Here is a 13,979-nt window from a genome sequence, read left to right as displayed (position 1 = left end):
TCTCTGTCACCGCTGTCCTCTGTCACCGCTGTTCTCTCTCACACACATCACACTACTTTCTTCGGTACACACAGCATCTTTCTGCTCTACTTCCAGTGTTAACAACGCAACAACAGTGAATCAGGCTTTCATGGACTCCTCCACTCTGTCTGTCCTATGTAGGCTCTATGTCAGGGTGCTCAGATGACATAATGGTGGTGTCCTGCCAGATGCATAGAGAAGAGAGCAGGTCATAGATTAGAATGATTTAACACACACCTCACTGCTCTGGGCTGAAGAGGGTTAGACCAAGCAAGCATGTTTGATGTGTGTGTGTGTGTGTGTGTGTGTGTGTGTGTGTGTGTGTGTGTGTGTGTGTGTGTGAGTGTGAGTGATCTGGCAGTGTGTCAGCAGTCATGGGGAGGCTGTGAGTGACTACAGAGGACTCAGAGAGAACTAAAGTGTGGAGGGGAAGAAGAGGGAGCAAGAAAATTGAAGAGAATGGTAGTGTAAGAGAGAGTGGAAAGAGGAATAAAGGAGGAGAAGAGTTGGCGATGAGGAGAAAGGAAACAAAGGGGAGAGAGAGGCCACGGGGAGAGGCCACGGGGAGAGGGCGCAGGGAGAGGGCACGGGGAGAGGCCGCAGGGAGAGGGCACGGGGAGAGGCCGCAGGGAGGGCGCAGGTAGAGGGCAGAGAGATGATAGGTAAAGAGAGTCGAGGACCCAATTTGTATACCGCCCCAACAGATCCACAGAGGACGCAATCTCAATCGCACTCCACACTACCCTTTCCCACCTGGACAAAAGGAACACCTATGTGAGAATGCTTTGATTACAGCTCAGTGTTCAACACCATAGTGCCCTCAAAGCTCATCAATAAACTAAGGACCCTGGGATTAAACACCTCCCTCTGCAACTGGATCCTGGACTTGCTGACGGGCCGCACCCAGGTGGTAAGGGTAGGCAACAACACGTCTGCTACGCTGATCCTCAACACTGGGGCCCCTCAGGGGTGTGTGCTTAGTCCCCTCCTGTACTCCCTGTTCACCCACGACTGCAGGGCCAATCACGACTCCAAATTCATCATTAAGTTTGCTAACGACACAACAGTGGTAGGCCTGAACACCGACAATGAGACAGCCAGAGAACAAAGAACTGGCAGTGTGGTGCCGGGACAACAACCTCTCCCAAAATGTGAGCAAGACAAAGGAGCTGCACAGGCCCCTGTTAACATCGACAGGGCTGTAGTGGAGCGGGTTGAGAGTTTCAAGTTCCTTGGTATCCACATCACCAACGAACTGTCATGGTCCAAACACACCAAGACATTCGTGCGGAGGGCATGACAGCACCTTTTCCCCCTCAGGAGAAAAATATTTGGCATGGGTCCCCAGATCGTCAAAGTTCTACAGCGGCACCATCGAGAGCATCCTGTCCTGTTGCATCACCGCCTGGTATGGTAACTGCTCAGCATCTGACTGTAAGGCACTATAGAGGGTAGTGCTTACGGCACAGTACATCACTGGGGCCAAGCTTCCTGCCACCCAGGACCTATATACAAGGCGGTGTCAGAGGAAAGCCCCAAAAACTGTCAAAGACTCCAGTCACCCAAGTCATGGACTGTTTTCTCTGCAACCGCATGGCAAGCAGTACCGGTGTGCCAAGTCTAGGACCAAGGCTCCTTAACAGCTTCTATCCCCAAGCCATAAGACTGCTGAACAATTAATGAACTAAAATTATTTACATTTCTTATTTTTTTCTTTAAATGTTTTGGATTTGTGTGTGTTGTTTTCTATTGTTCGGTATACTACGCTGTTGGAACTAGAAGCATAAGCATTTCGCTGCACCTGCGATAACATTTGCAAAATATGTGTATGAGAACAATAAAATCTGACTTGAGAGAGAAGTAGAGCGATGGAGGAAGAAGACAGGAGCTCAGTGCTGCAGGGAGAGTGGGAGCTCAGTGCTGCAGGGAGAGTGGGAGCTCAGTGCTGCGGGGAGAGTGGGAGCTCAGTGCTGCGGGGAGAGAGGGAGCTCAGTGCTGCGGGGAGAGTGGGAGCTCAGTGCTGCGGGGAGAGTGGGAGCTCAGTGCTGCGGGGAGAGTGGGAGCTCAGTGCTGCGGGGAGAGTGGGAGCTCAGTGCTGCGGGGAGAGTGGGAGCTCAGTGCTGCGGGGCTGTCTGATTTAGTGTGCTATCAGCAGAGGATCACTGGACCGAGACGAGACACACTATAGCGCCGAACTGACACTAGCCAACACTGTGTGTGTGTGTGCGTGTGCGTGTGCGTGTGCGTGTGCGTGTGCGTGTGCGTGTGTGTGTGTGTGTGTGTGTGTGTGTGTGTGTGTGTGTGTGTGTGTGTGTGTGGAGTTGTGGGATCCATATAGTGCATTCGGAAAGTATTCAGACCCCTTGACGTTTTCCACATTTTGTTACGTTACATCCTTATTCAAAAATGTATGAAATAGTTTTTTTTCCCTCATCAATCTACACACAATACCCCTTAATGACAAAGAAAAACAGTTTTTTTAAATGTTGCAGATTTATTAAAAATAAAAAACGGAAATATTACATTTACAGTGCCTTGCAAAAGTATTCGGCCCCCTTGAACTTTTCGACCTTTTGCCACATTTCAGGCTTCAAACATAAAGATATAAAACTGTCATTTTTTGTGAAGAATCAACAACAAGTGGGACACAATCATGAAGTGGAACGAAATTTATTGGATATTTCAAACTTTTTTAACAAATAAAAAACTGAAAAATTGGGCGTGCAAAATTATTCAGCCCCCTTAAGTTAATACTTTGTAGCGCCACATTTTGCTGCGATTACAGCTGTAAGTCGCTTGGGGTATGTCTCTATCAGTTTTGCAGATCGAGAGACTGAAATTTTTGCCCATTCCTCCTTGCAAAACAGCTCGAGCTCAGTGAGGTTGGATGGAGAGCGTTTGTGAACAGCAGTTTTCAGTTCTTTCCACAGATTCTCGATTGGATTCAGGTCTGGACTTTGACTTGGCCATTCTAACACCTGGATATGTTTATTTGTGAACCATTCTATTGTAGATTTTGCTTTATGTTTTGGATCATTGTCTTGTTGGAAGACAAATCTCCGTCCCAGTCTCAGGTCTTTTCCAGACTCCATCAGGTTTTCTTCCTGAATGGTCCTGTATTTGGCTCCATCCATCTTCCCATCAATTTTAACCATCTTCCCTGCCCCTGCTGAAGAAAAGCAGGCCCAAACCATGATGCTGCCACCACCATGTTTGACAGTGGGGATGGTGGGTTCAGGGTGATGAGCTGTGTTGCTTTTACGCCAAACATAACGTTTTGCATTGTTGCCAAAAAGTTCGATTTTGGTTTCATCTGACCAGAGCACCTTCTTCCACATGTTTGGTGTGTCTCCCAGGTGGCTAGTGGCAAACTTTAAACGACACTTTTTATGGATATCTTTAAGAAATGGCTTTCTTCTTGCCACTCTTCCATAAAGGCCAGATTTGTGCAGTATGCGACTGATTGTTGTCCTATGGACAGAGTCTCCCACCTCAGCTGTAGATCTCTGCAGTTCATCCAGTGTGATCATGGGCCTCTTGGCTGCATCTCTGATCAGTCTTCTCCTTGTATGAGCTGAAAGTTTAGAGGGACGGCCGGGTCTTCGTAGATTTGCAGTGGTCTGATACTCCTTCCATTTCAATATTATTGCTTGCACAGTGCTCCTTGGGATGTTTAAAGCTTGGGAAATCTTTTTGTATCCAAATCCGGCTTTAAACTTCTCCACAACAGTATCTCGGACCTGCCTGGTGTGTTCCTTGTTCTTCATGATGCTCTCTGCGCTTTAAACGGACCTCTGAGACTATCACAGAGCAGGTGCATTTATACGGAGACTTGATTACACACAGGTGGATTATATTTATCATCATTAGTCATTTAGGTCAACAATGGATCATTCAGAGATCCTCACTGAACTTCTTGAGAGAGTTTGCTGCACTGAAAGTAAAGGGGCTGAATAATTTTGCACGGCCAATTTTTCAGTTTTTTATTTGTTAAAAAAGTTTGAAATATCCAATGAATTTCGTTCCACTTCATGATTGTGTCCCACTTGTTGTTGATTCTTCACAAAAAAATACAGTTTTATATCTTTATGTTTGAAGCCTGAAATGTGGCAAAAGGTCAAAGTTCAAGGGGGCCGAATACTTTCGCAAGGCACTGTACATAAGTATTCAGACCCTTTACTCAGTACTTTGTTGAAGCACCTTTGGCAGCGATTACAGCCTTGAGTCTTCTTGGGTATGACGCTACAAGCTTGGCACATCTGTATTTGGGGAGTTTCTCCTATTCTCTGCAGATCCTCTCAAGGTCTGTCAGGTTGTATGGGGAGCGTTGTTGCACAACTATTTTCAGGTCTCTCCAGAGATGTTAGATCAGGTTCAAGTCCGGGCTCTGGCTGGGCCACTCAGGGACATTCAGAGGTCCTGGGCAATCTGGAGCAGGTTTTCATTAAGGATCTCTCTGCACTTTGCCCCGTTCATCTTTGCCTCGATCCTGACGCTGCCACCGCCATGCTTCACCGTAGTGATGGTGCGAGGTTTCCTCCAGATGTGACACTGTTCATCAAGGCAAAGGGTGGCTATTTGAAGAATCTCAAATTTAAAATATATTTTGATTTGTTTAGCAATTTTCTGGTTACTAGATGATTCCATATGTGTTATTTCATAGTTTTGATGTCTTCACTATTATTCTACCATTCTACCAGAAAAACCCTTGAATGAGTAGGTGTTCTTAAATGTTTAACCGGTAGTGTAAATGATCCATTCTAGATCCACATAGTACATATATACACTACAGTTAGAAATGTCCTTGTTTTTGCCCATTAAAATAACATCTAATTGATCAGAAATGCAGTGTAGACATTGTTAATGTTGCAAATGACTATTGTAGCTGGAAACGGCTGATTTTTAATGGAATATCTACATAAGTGTACAGAGGCCCATTATCAGCAACCATCACTACTGTGTTCCAATGGCACGTTGTGTTAGCTAATCCAAGTTTATAATTTTCAAAGGCTAATTGATCATTAGAAAATGCATTTCTAAGTGACCCCAAACTTTTGAACGGTAGTGTACATATATAGGATCCATTCTAGAGCCATATAGTACATATTGTCTTAATAAAATGCAGGTTATAATCTCATAGAGCCGTTTGGACTAGAAGCACTAATCCCTCTATATGTATTAATATTGTGTGTGTGCGTGTGTGTTCCACATAGAGCTTCCACTCACACACTCCATCCACCACCACCACTTCCTAATGAACCTGATCGTGAGTGTTGCATTACAACCATTTTGTGCCTGAGGGAAGCCCAATACTGTACAGTTTCTTACTTTACTCCTCCTTGGTCTAAAACTGCAACCTCACAAAATGATAGAGTTATCTTTTAATTAAAGGTCTCTAAAGTTGCTGTCGTAGAAAGTCACACATAGATATACACACACACACACACTCTCTCTCTCTCTCTCTCTCTCTCTCTCTCTCTCACTCCTGTTCTTTCTCTCTCCTGTTCTCTCTCACTCCTGTTCTTTCTCTCTCTCCTGTTCTCTCTCACTCCTGTTCTCTCTCGCTTCTGTTCTCTCTCTCTCCAGGCGTTGAGTCAGTCTTTGGTCACTGCTTCCATGGGAAACATGGGGAGTGACACTGCCACTGATGACACGCTAGGCAGGCAGACAGACTGGGGAAATTTTAGCAGAAACTGAAAGGAAAGGATAAAGGGAGATACCTAGTCAGTTGTCCAACTGAAAGCCTTCAACTGAAATGTGTCTTCTGCATTTAACCCAACCCCTCTGAATCAGAGAGGTGTGGGGGACTGCCTTAATCAACATCCACGTCTTCGGTGCCCGGGGAACAGTGGGTTAACTGCCTTGCTCAGGGGCAGAACGACAGATTTGTACCTTTTCAGCTCTGGGATTCAATCCAGCAACGTTTTGGTTACTGGCCCAATGCTCTAACCACTAGGCTACCATAGCAGAGAAAATAGGAGATCAACCCTCCTCTTGCAGTGAGCCTGTTTATTTTGGCTGGTTGTGATGTCACTGTTGCCTTAGGCCTAACGAAGCTCTCTTCATTGGTAGCTAGTATACTGGAAGCTTATGGAGATACTCTCCCTATGCCCTCCCTAAAGTATAACCTGTCCCCTCCCTGTGCCCTCCCTGTATCCTAAACCCTATGCCCTGTCCCATCCCCTACACAGTGCTGGCCTTGTCTTCAGCAGCAGCATTAGCAGTCTGACTGTGTGTTACTCTCAAAGCTCCTTTTGACTCCAGCAGAGGAAGCAGAGGGTGTTAATGGCTCTTAGCTTCCTGTACACACATACCACTGCTACACATGTTTAATAAACCACCAGCATATCATATCTACAACTGTCTAACATAACCCCTTCTCACCACGCTAGTCTCGTCTGAGCAGAGAGTTCAACATTGGGCCAGGCATGCAGAAATGTTCAAAGTTTGTGCGGGATGTTGTCAGTCATAGAGAGACATTAGAAACTTTACAACTCAATGTCATGATGCTTCCTCCGAGCTTTCTATTCACCCCTTCATCATGACTTTATGGCATGGTTAGGGTTAGGGTTATGGCTAGGGTTAGGGTTGAGCCAGGGTGTGGACATGGAGCTAGGGTTAGGTTTAAAGATTTTTTTTAAAGAATAAGGAAATGTGGTTAAAGATTTCAAATATTAGTTGAACTGTTATGGCTGCCATGGGATGAATACCAACGAGTGATGTTGTCTTCACATAAGAGACTATCTCGTGTGTGTGTGTGTGTGTGTGTGTGTGTGTGTGAGAGAGAGAGAGCTGATGCAGTTCTCCTATATGTGTGACAGATCTGTGGGGAGTTTTACTCAGGCTATATTTAGGGTGCCCTTGGCAGGTCCTGGGACTGCTCAAAGGTGGCTTGTGGAGACTGCAGTGTGTGTGTAACTGCCTCGTCTTAAAGGGTGTTAGAGAAAGGAGGAGTGGGCAGACAACAGGTGCTACACACACACACACACACAAAGAAGAAGACCGTAGTGTAAAACAGAATGTATTAAGTGGCTGCTAGTTCAGCAGTGCATGGAGAGATGGTGCTATTGATGATATAACTGGTGTCATAATCATATCTATATTACTTATGCTGTTGCAGATGATTATGTAATATAGGTGTGTGTGTGTGTGTGTGTGTGTGTGTGTGTGTGTGTGTGTGTGTGTGTGTGTGTGTGTGATTTGATGAAGGCTGGTACATCCTGTGCCTCCAAACTCATCAGGCTCAGAAGTAGGGCAGGAAAAGTCCCAGCAGCCCTCTCAATGTCTTCTCCAGGGCATATTAATAGCCAATGGAGTGTGTATCATATATATACCAAGATATGCACATACACACATACAAAAACACACAGACAGACACACAAACACACTCACACATACAGAGAGCTGGTGCGATGCATGTCATACAGTAAAAAGATTTACCACCATTTCTGGGATGTTTTGTGGTGAATCATTTCACTTACCAGACTGTGATATTCACACAGGAGAGAGAGAGAGAATGGCGCGATTGGAGAAGAGCGAGGGAGAGAGAGAGATGGAGCAATTGGAGGAGAGCAAAGGAGAGAGGGCGCGATTGGAAGAGGGAGAGAGAGATAGATGGAGCAATTGGAGGAGAGTGAGCGAGGGAGAGGGAGAGATGGCGCAATTGGAGGAGAGCGAGGGAGAGACAGAGGGAAAGGAGGCGGTGGAAGTTGAGACAGCATTTGGGAGACAGTATCCAGCACTGCGGTGCTCTGCTCTAGCATGTTTACTGTGTTATTGGCGTGTGACCAGGAAGATGTCCAGTGACCCTGGAGATGGACAAATATTTTGATAGACAAGGAGGACTAGAGAGGGGAAGCCAGTGATAGAGAGAGCGAGAGATGGGGGGAGCGAGCAATGATGAGTTTGAGTGTGTAGTGTTGGGGCTCTGTCTCTTTAAGCTGTCTGCTGCTGCAGAGTGTGTGGGTGCTGCAGCAGAGTCACAGAGAGCTGAGAGATAGAGAAAGAACAAGAGAACACGGAGTCCATCAGCTACAAAACAAGTGAATGAGTTGGAGCGATGCCAGCGGAGGGGTGAGGATAGGTTGAGGGTAGGGGTATGTGTGAGCAGTGAGGAAACGCTTCACAGAGGATGAGGGAGAGAAGGAGGGAGGGGAGAGAGGCAAGCTGAGGTGTGAGGACTGTCAGGGTTAGAGGTGTGTGTGTGTGCTGACTATCGGAGGGGTAAGGGAAGAAGAGGAGGCGGTGTGTCTGAGTGTGTGTGTGTGTGTGAGGTAAGAGCTAGGTGTGTGTGAGGTCTGTGTGTGTACGGGGTGGCAAAGCGAGAGGTGGACGGGGTGCTGGTTTGGAGCGTGGCACAGCTGGGTGAGTGGTGGCGCTGGGATGGCGGGCACTGGGGAGGCTGGCGAGCTGGCAGCCCTCGGACCGACAGGGAGCCCCTCAGCCGCAGGCAGGAGAGGGGCAGAGGGCATTCGCCGGAGGGAGCTGGCGGCCTGGGGTACAGGACGGTGCCAGCGAGGTGGTGCCATGCTCCCAGCCGGACACAGGTAGCACCGTTGATGGTGGGGTGGGGGGTAGAGGAGGGTGAGAGAGCGGTGGAGACGGGGGAGAGAGGTGAGGGTGTAAGCCAGTTAAGAGGTTCTCAATCCTTGTCTCTGCATCTGACGGCTGAGGTGGGGGGTGAGGGCGAGGGTGAGTTGGGGGGTGAGGATGGAGATATGGGCAGTGCGTGTTTTGGTCAGGTGTCCAGGCGTTTGGGAAGGCTGTTACGGCGCTTGCCAAAGTCTCGTTCCTGGAGTGACGGACTACGGATGCTCCGCAGAACCAGTTCCCACGGATCACTCATCACCTCTTCCTCAGGTATGGAGGGAGAGAGAGAGATGGAGCTCCTCCAATGGTTCTCTCAATGAATGCATCCATTTCTCAGGTCTGGAGAAGGAGGGAGATGGGAGGAAAGAAGAGAGAGAGAGGAAGAAAGAAAGAGAAGGTGGAGGGTTGAGAGGAGTGTCAGAGAGTAAGATGGCAAGATATGGTAGATAGAGAACAGATAGCAGAAGATAAAAAGAAAGAGAGGAGAGAGGAAGATAAAGATAGAGGTGCTGAGTAGGAGTATTGTTACATTATGTCAAGAAAAGGACATCTCTACAATGACCCTTTTAACTACTGTATACTGTTACTCAGAATCTCTCTATCTCTCTGGATTTACCCTATCTCCCCCATATTTCTCCCGATAGATGACTCTGAACATCAAAATCATCCGATGATAAATGTGTTCTTATAAACCTTATTTGTAATCTGAGGGGACGATCCTATAAAACCAGATTCTAGCCGTCTGCCTGTGGTCTGTACTGGGAATATCATATAGAACTGACTGCTTAGGGGCCTGGAATGGAGTTTAGCATCGATCCTAGCGTTTTTGTTCACAGAGTGGGAAAGACTGACGCAGTTGTGTCCAGTGATAAATACAGAGTGGGGACAGAGCGTAATACAAGGAGAACATGCTGTCTGCACAATGGTAGAAGAAAGACGAGGCTCCGGAGACAGATTTATAGATGAACATACTGAAATAAGAAATTGGACTGAAGTGTTTGTCTGCGTGCGTACATGCATCCGTGAGTGTGTGTACCATTTAACTCAATGGTGTGTGTGTATTGTGTGTGTGTCTTCTAGAGCTGTCTGTGAAGGGCTGTTAAGGTCCTGACCAAACATCAATCAGTTTATCAAAGGGACCAGAACATGTCACTACACCTGCATGATGTCACAGCCCTCCCTCCACCAATCAGCAGTGGACCAGCTAATCCCTCTAGAGCAGGCATGGGCAACTTTGATGGGGGTCACAAAATATCTGAACACATCATGAGGGGCTGCAGTGGCTCGTGGGTCTGTGTACACACATCCACACATGCAGTCAACTGTGCAGTTAATCCGTTTGTACAGTTAAACTACTTAACTCTCTTAACTACAATAAAACACAGTAAATATATATATATACAGTTCTGGAAAAAATGAAGAGACCACTGCAAAAGGATCCGTTTCTCTGGTTTTACTATTTATAGGTCTGTGTTTGGGTAAAATGAACATTTTTGTTTTATTCTATAAACTACTGACAACATTTCTCCCAAATTCCAAATAAAAATATTGTCATTTAGAGCATTTATTTGCAGAAAATGACAACTGGTCAAAATAACAAAAAAGATGCAGTGTTGTCAGACCTCGAATAATGTAAAGAAAATAAGTACATACATACAGTACCAGTCAAAAGTTTGGACACACCTACTCAATGAAGGGTTTTTCTTTATTTGTACTATTTTCTACATTGTAGAATAATAGTGAAGACATCAAAACTATGAAATAACACATATGGAATCATGTAGTAACCAAAAAGGTGTTAAACAAATCAAAATATATTTTCTATTTGAGATTCTTCAAAGTAGCCTCCCTTTGCCTTGATGACAGCTCTGGACACTCTTGGCACAGTTTTGGTTCAGCTGATGGGGTTTGTTGGCTTTGGCTGGTGTAGGCTGGGTCAGTGGTCCATCCCTCCTCTAGAGAGTCATATCTATCAGGGCTAGTGGAGCAGTTGAAATATTTCATATATGGCCTTGTACTGTTATAATCTCCACCCGGCACAGCCAGAAGAGGACTGGCCACCCCTCAGAGCCTGGTTCCTCTCTAGGTTTCTTCCTAGGTTCCTTCCCTTTCTAGGGAGTTTTTCCTAGCCACTGTGCTTCTACATCTGCATTGCTTGCTGTTTGCTGTTTGGGGTTTTAGGCTGGGTTTCTGTATAACACTTTGTGACATCAGCTGATGTAAAACGGGCTTTATGAATACATTTGATTGATAGAACTTCACTTTAATGTAAATAAGCTCTTTATGCTCTAGGTCTCATTTTCTTCTTCATGTTAGATCATTGTATCAAAACATTTCATTGCCTACCTAAAATGACTCTTTCCTACTGGCTGACTTCTCTCCTCCTAATTGTCATGATTTTGTATACTACGGCTTCTGTGATGAACTAACTAACTGACCAAGATGGCGGATGGAATCCCATCCTCTTCCAGCCCCAAAGTTCCCAATACCTCCTCCGCTGTCCACCACTCTGCCTTACCAGTAGAAATATGTTGATTCTCTGTTTCTGTTGTTGTCTCTACTGTCCTCCTGTCGAGGACCAGGAGTTTTATTATTTCAGCAAAACCTCATGACCTCCTATCTCTGAGTGTGTTGGTGTATTTCTCTCCTTGGACTGCTACTTCCTCTGCCCGTCCACGCTGGTTATAACTGGTGTGTGTGGGTGGCACAGGCCTGACAGAGCGATTGTATGTGTGTTTGTGTGCGCGCGCCGTGTCATACCATGAATTCTGTCTGAAATAGGTTGTAGAGAGGCATGTGATTGTCACCTTCAGAAATGCGCCCTAGCAAAATCACCTATCATCCATTCTTTCAGACCTCTCACAGCATCTCTCTTTCGTTGGCTAGCTCTAGTTCACTCAGAATCTCCCCACTCTGTGATTGACTAGCTTAGTGTTCAGGGTGTCACTCTGCTGTGTGGTGTCAGCTGTAGATATACACACAGATGCGTGTGACTATGTGATATGTGTGTTCTGTTAGATCATGTCCCAGCCTTCTCTCCTCTGTTTCCTGGGAGGCAGGGACAGTTCTGTGTTTTGATTTGGCCTTGTCTCTTCTGTTGCCTAGGAGACAGGGTAAGTTATCTGTTTTGGTTTGGCCTTGTCCGTTCTGTTTCCTGAGAGACAGGGACAGTCCTGTGTTTTGGTTCAGCCTTGTCTCTTCTGTTGCCTGAGAGACAGGGACAGTCCTGTGTTTTGGTTCAGCCTTGTCTCTTCTGTTGCCTGAGAGACAGGGACAGTCCTGTGTTTTGGTTCAGCCTTGTCTCTTCTGTTGCCTGAGAGACAGGGACAGTCCTGTGTTTTGGTTCAGCCTTGTCTCTTCTGTTGCCTGAGAGACAGGGACAGTCCTGTGTTTTGGTTCAGCCTTGTCTCTTCTGTTGCCTGAGAGACAGGGACAGTCCTGTGTTTTGGTTCAGCCTTGTCTCTTCTGTTGCCTGAGAGACAGGGACAGTCCTGTGTTTTGGTTCAGCCTTGTCTCTTCTGTTGCCTGAGAGACAGGGACAGTCCTGTGTTTTGGTTCAGCCTTGTCTCTTCTGTTGCCTGAGAGACAGGGACAGCCCTGTGTTTTGGTTCAGCCTTGTCTCTTCTGTTGCCTGAGAGACAGGGACAGCCCTGTGTTTTGGTTCAGCCTTGTCTCTTCTGTTGCCTGAGAGACAGGGACAGCCCTGTGTTTTGGTTCAGCCTTGTCTCTTCTGTTGCCTGAGAGACAGGGACAGCCCTGTGTTTTGGTTCAGCCTTGTCTCTTCTGTTGCCTGAGAGACAGGGACAGCCCTGTGTTTTGGTTCAGCCTTGTCTCTTCTGTTGCCTGAGAGACAGGGACAGCCCTGTGTTTTGGTTCAGCCTTGTCTCTTCTGTTGCCTGAGAGACAGGGACAGCCCTGTGTTTTGGTTCAGCCTTGTCTCTTCTGTTGCCTGAGAGACAGGGACAGCCCTGTGTTTTGGTTCAGCCTTGTCTCTTCTGTTGCCTGAGAGACAGGGACAGCCCTGTGTTTTGGTTCAGCCTTGTCTCTTCTGTTGCCTGAGAGACAGGGACAGCCCTGTGTTTTGGTTCAGCCTTGTCTCTTCTGTTGCCTGAGAGACAGGGACAGCCCTGTGTTTTGGTTCAGCCTTGTCTCTTCTGTTGCCTGAGAGACAGGGACAGCCCTGTGTTTTGGTTCAGCCTTGTCTCTTCTGTTGCCTGAGAGACAGGGACAGTCCTGTGTTTTGGTTCAGCCTTGTCTCTTCTGTTGCCTGAGAGACAGGGACAGTCCTGTGTTTTGGTTCAGCCTTGTCTCTTCTGTTGCCTGAGAGACAGGGACAGTCCTGTGTTTTGGTTCAGCCTTGTCTCTTCTGTTGCCTGAGAGACAGGGACAGTCCTGTGTTTTGGTTCAGCCTTGTCTCTTCTGTTGCCTGAGAGACAGGGACAGTCCTGTGTTTTGGTTCAGCCTTGTCTCTTCTGTTGCCTGAGAGACAGGGACAGTCCTGTGTTTTGGTTCAGCCTTGTCTCTTCTGTTGCCTGAGAGACAGGGACAGTCCTGTGTTTTGGTTCAGCCTTGTCTCTTCTGTTGCCTGAGAGACAGGGACAGTCCTGTGTTTTGGTTCAGCCTTGTCTCTTCTGTTGCCTGAGAGACAGGGACAGTCCTGTGTTTTGGTTCAGCCTTGTCTCTTCTGTTGCCTGAGAGACAGGGACAGTCCTGTGTTTTGGTTCAGCCTTGTCTCTTCTGTTGCCTGAGAGACAGGGACAGTTCTGTGTTTTGGTTCAGCCTTGTCTCTACTGTGTGAGCTGTAGCCTGTAAGAAATGTGGAAGGAAGGAGGGAGGGATAGGATGAGGAGAGGAAGGTAGATTCAGATTGGTGTCACTGGATCCAGTACACACACACACACACACACACACACACACACACACACACACACACACACACACACACACACACACACACACACACACACACACACACACACACACAGGAGCTTCAAATGGGGATCGCAGCCAGTTTTGGTTCAGCTAATGGGTTAGGGTTTGTTGGCTTTGGCTGGTATAGGCTGGGTCAGAGCACAAGCTGTTTATTCAGGCTGTATCTAGGCTGGGTGAGCGGCTGATGGCCACAGGATGTATGTGAGGGAGAGAGAGGAATGGTGAAGTGTCTGTGATGCAAGAGAGGTGTGGTGGAAGAGGTGTGCGTGTACGTACAGTGTGAGCTGGGTCAGAGGCTGAAACAGTTTGTTTGTGTGTGTGACTGCAGCAGTGCTACACAGAGGGACATGGCCGGTCTCAAGGTTATAAAGGTTACAGCCTCCGGCACCAGCTGCTCTAGAAAGCAGCAGAAAAGGCTGCCGACGCAGCTGATTCTG

At 47.0% G+C, this 13,979-nt stretch overlaps 1 protein-coding gene across 2 annotated transcripts in view; it reads left to right on the top strand.

Annotated features, from left to right (window-relative positions):
- Positions 1–13,979, top strand: part of LOC106565716 (ras association domain-containing protein 5) — a 43,566-nt gene that overhangs the window by 2,084 nt on the left and 27,503 nt on the right. Inside the window, exon 1 of one of the 2 annotated variants that reach the window (XM_014133129.3) lies at positions 7,699–8,880. The exons of the other annotated variant lie outside the window; for it this stretch is intronic. Coding sequence (XP_013988604.1) covers positions 8,580–8,880 — 301 coding nt within the window. The 5' untranslated portion in view covers positions 7,699–8,579. Of the gene's footprint in view, positions 1–7,698; positions 8,881–13,979 lie in introns of those variants that run through there. 2 annotated transcript variants of the gene reach the window in all.

The sequence above is a fragment of the Salmo salar genome, chromosome 12 (genome assembly GCF_965601325.2).
Source record: "Salmo salar chromosome 12, fSalSal1, whole genome shotgun sequence".
NCBI lineage: Eukaryota > Metazoa > Chordata > Actinopteri > Salmoniformes > Salmonidae > Salmo > Salmo salar.
This window is presented reverse-complemented; position numbering and strand designations above follow the sequence as displayed.